The following is a 9,095-nucleotide window of genomic DNA, read 5'->3' on the forward strand; positions in this document are numbered from 1 at the left end:
ACAAATGCACAATGCTGTTGTCCATCTGTTGTTTGGCTCACTAGAAATAACCTTTACTATATGGAGGAACAGACAGCAATAGCTTGCAGGAAACACATTTTTCTACATAAATTAAAAAAAAAAATCCACATACTCAATATGTACGCTTGTGGGTTTTGTGTGCACACCAGATAATGTATAGTTGATTACAGTATGTCTGAGTCGTTTTACAGTCATAAGGCCCCTTCTGGAGTATAGGAATGCTAAATAAAACCTCCTTGATTTGAGTTTTGACTGTAGAACAATACTATTCCTATCATGGAAGCTGCCTGTTGTGTATTTACAGAACATGAGAAAGAGCAGGCCCCTGCAAACAGATGTGTACAACATATACTTACAATACCAAACATGCATTGACATGGACACCATAATGACACACTGGGACATTCCTCCTATTGTGGAGAGCTGCCTTTTCTTTTCTATTTGCTCTTACTCTCTGCCCACTTACCCTCGACTTCATGCAATATTCATTTTTTTTTATTCATCAGTTTTGGCAAAACATTTACTGCAAATAGAGCAGTAATAAGTTTGGTAACAATTTTATGTTTCCTTTTGAGCAATTCTTTTTTTCATTAGTTTTTTGTGGTGATGTATTTGTTGCAATAGGCATACTAAGGTTCGAAACAGTTTGCAGAATATTTTAGTGCTCTAGGACATTGGACATGTACCATCTGAGCTGGGGTGAGGGCAAAGCAAGACAAGAGGGATAGTGGATATTTTTGACGGCAGAGATACAATCAAATATCATTTTCATTTTCAACTTAATGTCCATTAGTCTAACAATTTTCAGTTGTCACATTTTTGACAGAATTACAAAATTATTGTAGTGATTTTTTTTTTCATTAAGTGAAGTTTTTGTTGTTTTACTCATATAAAATCTGATTATTTTTGTTGAATAAAAAAAAAATGAACCCTGAAAAACAACCAATAATAGAAAGAAAGTGAATTAGGTTTCACTGCTTCATATCATCCACTGAAGGACAACCAAGTCCACATCAAATTTGAGCACTCAGAAAAGCGTCATCTTATTTAAAACAGTGAACTGTGGCAGTTAATGTTAAGCACTTTTATCTCATCAATTAAGGAACAGCTATGGAGTTGCATGTGTTGATGGGCATGTCTTAAACACAACTGGTCTGTGATGATTGGATTTTTAAGTGCTTTTGAGGACTAATTATTTGCTTCTAAACAGCATCACCTTGTGGCTGTGAGTAGAACTGCATCCTGCTGCTGCAGATGGAAACACTACACAAATCAAAAGGGAGGGAAGGCAGAAATTAAAAAGAAAAAAAGCGAGGGAAAAGCGAGGAAAATAATTCAACATTTAAGTCTACACATTTACTACTGCATGGATTTCCTGAGTATTCAAATAAACACATAACTACATCATGGCTTCATGTCTTTTAATTAAGATGTATTGCATAGCTTCACAGTAGCATCAATATCAGTCTACATGGTGCGTAAATCAGACCATGTGGCATGTATCATATTAGGATTCTATTGTATTTTCTAGGATTCAATTGTAACAGTTTGGCGAAGCAGACAATGAAGCTGCTATAGAAGGGATAAACCTAAAATCCCCAGAAAGCTCTCCACCAGGAAATCATGTATACCAGTCAGTTAATGCCTGGAGAATGCTTGTTTGTCTGTGCGTGTGTCGTTTGTGGTATATGTGTGTTATGTGTGTGCGTGTGTGTGTCCAACCCCAGGTTTTAGGACGTGGTGGTAGTTTAGTAAGCTCAGCAATACAGCAAAATGAAATTCAAGCATTGCATAGCTGAACATTTGTAGAGACATTAAAAAATGCATATAGAAAAGAAAATGCATAATAACATGAGAATTAAAACTGACCTGAGAAAAAATAAAAGCTGTATAGAAAAAACATAAAAACAGAAACAAAATAAAATAATATGAAGCAGTATTTTAAATAAAAAAGATGCATCACAGTGTTGACAGCTTAAGGCTTTGGCTAAAGTAAATCACTCCCAAGAAAACGCAAGTTCACACCAACTGTGCAAACACATGAGCTAGTCCTTTGGCCTTTCATTCCCAAACATACTGAAAGTCCTCGCTTCAGCACTTCGTTCTCTCACTTACCCTTCACTCCCTCAGTTTACTCTCTGACACTTGAGTGAATTCATTAAAGCTATTTTGACATACGCTCAGTCTCAAACCTATATAGGCTATTTATCAAAAAAGAAAATAAATCAATCAAACATATGCTTAAATAAAGTTAAATAGAAAATGCATCATACAGTAGCTATAGATATGTTCACTTTAAGGCACAACTCTGAATTCACCACCATTTTTCTAAGAGTAACAGTCTGTTGAACAGTCTACACTGTGTCAATCTAACTAAAGCCACTACAACTTAGGGGCAAATAAAACATTTAAAACAGACAAAAGTAAACTAAAAAGCTTAGCAATACATTGCATATTTAACCATGCCAGCACATTACATAACATTGTTATCACTACATTTGATGCACTAGATTCCAGAACTTAAACAAAATCAATTTTAAAAATGAGGCAAATTAAGTTAAAAAAACAGATCTGTTTTCAGTCAATATTACTTCCAAAATGAGTCAGAAATTAAATATGATTGAATGCATGTCATTTGCATCATGCTGAATGGAATGAGGAAGAGGTAAGGGAAGGACAGTTCACAGGGAAAGGCTGTCCAGAGCTCAGGTTAGCAACTAAAACTGGATAATTGCATTATTTCTGCACAAACATAAAGCATGTAACATCACTCCCCCTCTTTACCTCTACCAGCTTAAGATTTACTAACCTGCATTAGTTGGAATCAAATAAACTGCAAAGGAATTATGTTGTTTTTCTTGCATACTTGTCATCTCATTGTAAGACTCTTGTAAGACTTTTTGAGGAATCTTAAAATCTATTGATCGCAGATCTTGACATGGCTTTTACATTTCATTTATCCAGCAGTTTTACTGAGAAAGATCATCAACGACTCAGGCTACAAACCCAGTCCTGAGGTGGACAAGGCAACAGTCCATCACAAACACTATCATATATCACACGGCATATATAACAGGGAGACAAATATATAATTTGTCACAAGATCCCTTAACCTAACAGCTATACTGATGTCTCCCTACTTGGTGAAGCGCACATCCTTTTACGAAGAAACAAATCCTGGAGGAGATGGAAAGAGAGAGGGAGGGGAAAAAAAGAATGTTAGGTCATTTCTAATCCTTTCAGCTCAGCCCATCAAGCATCATTAGCAATGTAAGCTCTACTGAGTGAAAGTGAGGCCATGCTTGCCTGTGGTGAGCCACAGACGGCTGGAGGTGCCAGAAAGTCCTCCAGCACAATCATGGGGAAAACTACTCTAGTCACTAGCCGACAGCTTTAGGAGTGAATCATGCTCTCCCACCACTCAAATGTGACAATTTAATTGGTTTGGTAAAATAGAAACACAACATGATTATTTCCCATAGTAAAACACTTTAATTGAAGATGCTTTCCCATCTTCTAACAATGCAATACTAATTCCGCCACTTAAGTAGTGGAAATAATTATGCCACTTTTATGCAAAACCACTCGCACTACTATGGATGCATATTTTTAGTGATTGGCCCCAGCAGTAATAGTGCCCCTCATCCTGGCATTGTTAGTGTGATATTGTACACACTGAGCTATAGGACCACTAGGTGATGATCTATGCTAACCTTGGTGATGATTTGATGATTCCTACGTTACACAAGAAGCAGGTTCTCACTTTGAATTCTAAATTACTAGTTATTTTCTACCATGCCTGCAACACAACTGTCTCTAGTATTCTGTAAGATTAAGAGACTGAGAAGTTATTCGCAACATTATATGTTTGTGGTGGGGTGTGATGACGCCATACTCACTCCTCCAGTGCTGACGTTTTCTTTTCCCTGGTCCACTGAACCGCTGGGTACAGGACTCGCCAGTCTACTGCTTTCCTTCTCTGTTGATGACTGGCTCCCCAACGCCCTCCTCTGTTTCACAAACAATATTCATTACTGGGGGAGAATTTTTTTTTAAGGGGTGGGGGTGTATTAACTGACATCAACATGAGGTGCAGCATCACAAAAATAGAGAAGAAGATGGTATGAACACTGAACAGTGAATGGAATCGCTATACACAGGAGCATTATAAATATACCTTGATAATTCCCCCAAAGGAGCGTGAGCGCCGATGTTTCCTGTTGAGCGGTGTCTGAGCGTCAAGCGAAGGTGTCAGCAAAGGCTGCTTTTCAAACTACACACACACAGACACATACACACATAAATACAAATATAACACACCTTAAACGCTGAGTTGCTGGACGTTTATCCACATGTTCCTTCCTTCCCCTCATGTAAAAGCGACGCTAAAATAAGTGGGATGACATACCTGTCTGATGAGTTTCTTCTTTTTGGCAGACTCAGGCATCTTGCTGACCTGCTGGTACAGCTCTCTGAGGGCAGCTTCAGTGTGGCTCTGACCCACAGACGACCCAGTGATGGAGCAGGCGCTACTGACCACAACTCCACCTGTTCTGATGGAGGGGGAACGGGCACCGTCTGCTACCACATCCCCAGCCACTGGTCTGTCCTTAGTCCCAGCACACAGTGTCAGGTCATCCTAGAAAGGTCAGACATAATATGTGACGGGATATAGAGTAGGAGGGACATAATGAGAGAGAGAGAGAGAGAGAGAGAGAGAGAGAGAGAGAGAGAGAGAGAGAGAGAAGGCAAGAAAAAACCAAGAAAGAAAGAAAGAAAGAAAGAAATTCACTGACCTTTGACTGAAGGGTTTTTGATCCTGTGAAGTATAAGCGGGCATATTCTTTGATATATGCAGGTGCCTTCAATGAAAGTACACAAAACAAACAATAAACAAAATGAATGCATTGTTGTTTATGCTGAATGTACATGCAAACTACTTAAGATTGTTTGAAGACCTAATCTAGTGTACCATATTGTGACTTTAGAAATTAATTGCCCCACTCCCACCATATAGCATGGTGTCTTTTATTAACTCAGAGAGAGATAATTGCCATTGTTCCAGATGGAAAGGTACATTATGTGTGCAATACAGCAGGTGAAACATAATAAGTTCTTATTATAGCATGCAAACTGTATCAGCCAATCACATGGAGCACATGAAAAGGTGATGATTCAGGATCACTTAGTAACAATTGCTTTCACATGTAAATTCTGCTGTGTTCCTTCCGTGCATCATCCTGTTTGCATTACATGTAACCATGGGAACAAGGCCAACTGGCATGAAGTGCTCACTCGGGGAACAAAGAAATACATAAGAAAAATAACAAGGAAGAAATGTCAATAACCCATTGTGGTGTAGATGAGCACCTGGCAATATTTCAAATTGCCATCACCAAAGAGATGAACATAGAGATGAACATGAACACAGAACATAGATTAGATAGGTAGATAGATAGATAGATAGATAGATAGATAGATAGATAGATAGATAGATAGATAGATAGATAGATAGATAGAATAATAACCTAGCCTATATTTTGGTGTTTGTAAAGCTCTGAAAAGAATGATTGTGAAACTGCTCACCTTGAACAGTTTTTGAGAGTGCTTGATAAGGAAAGCTACGCCATTATTTAGTTTCTTGATATTTCCATGCAGATCGCTGGGCATCACCTGTAACACAAACATTACAGAGACAAAGAATGTCAAATCAAAGTCAAGGAAACAGTTGCAGACATGTTTTGCTTAATTGTACTCATACCGGGGGCAGTTATTACATATTTGGTAAAGGCCACATATAAATTTACATTTCTGATGTCTCTACCAGTTAAACTAATAAGTTTACCAATAGACAGAGCTACAGAAGAGGGAAGCAAAAATGTCCCTAAGGTACCTACATTTTTGGGCCAGATGATGTGTGGAGCAAACATCGTGGCTAGATTGATAGCAGACATTTTGTTGGTGTGCTGGTTGCGAGCGGTGTGGTACAGCAGGTCCAGCAGCAGCTTCAGCAGGCTGCGGTTGGCTGGGGGCAGCAGCATGAAAAGCAGCTGGAAAGCCTCGATCTGACGTTCCTTGTTGGGCACGTCCGTCTTATTCCCCTTATCGTCAAACTGAGTCAGCTCTGGACACAGTAAATAAGGGGTTATGACAAACACAGTTCTGAATCTATTCTTGCTTTTAAATTGATTTAAATTATATTTTATTTTGTATGAAATGCTGGCCATGGCAAGGATTTGTGTATATGTGTTAATACCTCCAATCTTCAGGTGGGCATGGTAGTGTCTGTGCGTGAGCAGGGGCTCAGGCAGTTCCCCCAGGTAGGCTTTGAGCAGCGTGGCTGCATCATTGGGGTGGAAGTCGCCTGTCTCCAGATCTATCTCTGCCCCAGAATTCAACATCTCCCTCAGGGCCGCCTGCCTCAGGCTGTGGCCCGGCACACGGAACAACCCCTCCACATGCAGGTCTGAGGGAGGATGGAGAGAGACAGCCCAAGAGGAGGAAAAAAAAAAAAGATAGGTGGTGTGTAGGCGGCAGACATGGGGTCGAGAGAAACGGAGTGAACGAGATACAGGGAGACACAGAGGAGAGAGACAGTGAATGAAACGGAAGGAGGGAGACAGCAAGAGCAAAGTGCTTTCAGATGAATTATTGACTCCAGCGTTTGCTCCCAGTGTCCACTTTCAGCAAATGACATCATCCCTTTCTAGAAATAGACCATGAGCTCATGCTCATTCACTGCTCCCCAACTAAGTTTAAGAACAACTAAAAGATTAAGGATGCAACCTTGGCACTGGTATTAACAGGTCTAATTTTCAATGACAGATAAGAATTACAAGATGATGAAACAATTTGATGGGGCCGATCAAGCAATCATTAATGATGATGTTTGCATGACACTAACACTGTCAGGGTCGGGGTTTGATTCTCACTGGGGCCATGCATGCTACAAATGTATGCATTCATGGTACTGTAAAGTGCTTTCGACAAAAGTGTCCACCAAATGGCAGATGTTATGTGTGTTTATGAAATGATAAAGCTGTACTCACTTTTACTCAGGTATTCGATGAGCTGATATATCTGTGCTATTCCTTCTTCAGTCAATGGTGCACCAAAAACCACTCCTTTGTCTGAAAGGCATCAAATGGCACCTTGAGAATAAATTGTATTTGGTACAGTAGAAATTGTACATCACTGTTGTTTTTCGTATGAAATTAAAGGATTGCATGCTCCTCCAATTCTGTGACCCTTGGGCTTACCAAACCCTTTCAAAACCCATTGGAAAATGTAAAAAATGCATGGTGAAAACAAAGCTGTTCTTAGTTCCTGATAGTGCTGAAACGATTAGTCGATTAATTGATTAGCCGATCGACAGGAAATAAATCGATGATCATTTTTTTTAAATCATTTATCAAGTAAAAATACCAAACATTGCTGGTTACAGCTTAACAAATGCTAAGTAAGCAATTTTAAGAATCACTTTGGGCTCTGGTAACTTGTGATGGCCATTTGTCATAGGATTAGGCTTCTAACATGTTATATTCTAAATGATTAATTGAAAAAAATAATCGATTGAGTAATCGATAATGAAAATAATCGTTAGTTGCAGCCCTAGTTCCTGAAGGGTTTCACCTGACAGCGATGACATATTCAGAATTTGTTCTTATCATAATGTACAAAAGCTGGCAGCCTTGTTATCTAGACATAAGACCACTTTGACAACAACAGATGCAGAGTAGTCTGCAGGGAGTTTCACATTGAGACAGATGTGATAATTCTCCACCAGTTTCAGCAGGCCAGGTGCTGTGTGAAGCTTCTGGATGAATGCTAAATACTGCTCCTTTTCTAGATCAATTAGCCCTTTCTAAGGCAATACCATCAATGTCATTGTGCCAATTTACAGACCCAAAATATCACAGACATAAAATAGCATATTCTTTTTGAACATGCTTTTCAAAGACTGTTTGTAAGCAATGGTACAACACTTTGAGAGTGGTTTTATTAGCCTAACCTTTCCGTTTGAGAAAGTTGAAGGAGCGTAGAAAGCCACTGTGGGAGGGCAGCCTGGGCTCAGCCTCTCCTGTGAGCTGGGCAAACTCATCCCCTGGGAGGTCAATGAGCCGAGTGATATTGCTGAGCACCAGATCTGTGAAGGCCTGGGGACGCTCATGTCTCAACCTCTCCACAAAGAAGTCCGGGTTGAAGATCACTGGCTGGCTGGTGGATGCAGTCTCCTGGCTGATAACCACACTGCACACCGTGCCCCTGCGGCACAAAGAGAGACGGAGGTTTGGGTGTGAGAGCTCAGGCCATCATCAGGCTTTGTGGGTGATATTAGGAACGTTTAGAGCAGGTAGACACATTAGTAAACTTGTTAGCTGTTAAATCTAACGAGCCAAACAGCTAAATTAACCTAGTTTGAATTAACGTCAACTGTAACGGCTGTTTACCTAACTTATCAAGTTGTTGCTACATTACGTCAGCTAACAAGTGAGATGAATACCGGGTGGATATAACGATAGTTTAGTAGCCATCTCAGGGAACTATAACGTTATGTTCTATAATTTGTCACACTATTCATTTAACAACGTAACAAATAGTAAGGAAGTGAAATATCAACGTTAGTACCTTCTGTCTCGTTTGTTATTGTTGTGGGGAATGTTTTCAGCCGCCATCTTCGTTTCGAATCTTCCGCTGCTTCATTTCTAGTACCGCCCCCAATGATGGGATTGGCTACGCCTTCTTCTTCGTCTTATCTTTTTACCGCGGTTGGCATCCATGAATTTGGTGCATTACCGCCACCTTCTGCTCAGGCGTGTGGACCCAATATTTAAATTCTATCCATAAGCTCTATGGCATTTAATAGCTGAAGCTACTATGAATCAAACATATCAGTAATTTGACTGGTTATAATTCCAAGACTCATATGGTCCTGTGTGGTCTTTTCCAATAAGATGTAATGTTTTATTCAATCTGTTATGCCCCAGTCTTATTCTTGTAAATATGACTTCCTCTCTCCTACTTCCACTAATATACTGTATCTTTCATTGTTGACTTTGTTTTGTATCTGATAT

At 39.6% G+C, this 9,095-nt stretch overlaps 1 protein-coding gene across 1 annotated transcript; it reads right to left on the minus strand.

The window, feature by feature from the left end:
• Positions 1-1,443: 1,443 nt before the first annotated feature.
• On the minus strand, positions 1,444-8,702 carry LOC139653577 (rho GTPase-activating protein 19-like). The gene is made up of 11 exons (XM_071530463.1): positions 8,650-8,702; positions 8,033-8,286; positions 7,071-7,151; positions 6,278-6,487; positions 5,919-6,145; positions 5,608-5,694; positions 4,818-4,883; positions 4,430-4,660; positions 4,199-4,294; positions 3,921-4,031; positions 1,444-3,198 (listed from the first exon to the last, which is right to left on the minus strand). The coding sequence occupies exons 1-11, from the start codon at positions 8,694-8,696 to the stop codon at positions 3,142-3,144; spliced, it is 1,467 nt and encodes a 488-aa protein (XP_071386564.1). The 5' UTR covers positions 8,697-8,702; the 3' UTR covers positions 1,444-3,141.
• Between the last annotated feature and the right edge of the window lie 393 nt (positions 8,703-9,095).

The sequence above is a fragment of the Centroberyx affinis genome, unplaced genomic scaffold, assembly GCF_046629955.1.
Source record: "Centroberyx affinis isolate AG114_WGS23_722 - 3 ecotype Tasmania unplaced genomic scaffold, CSIRO-AGI_Caff_v1 ptg001928l_1, whole genome shotgun sequence".
Classification (NCBI taxonomy): Eukaryota; Metazoa; Chordata; class Actinopteri; order Beryciformes; family Berycidae; genus Centroberyx; species Centroberyx affinis.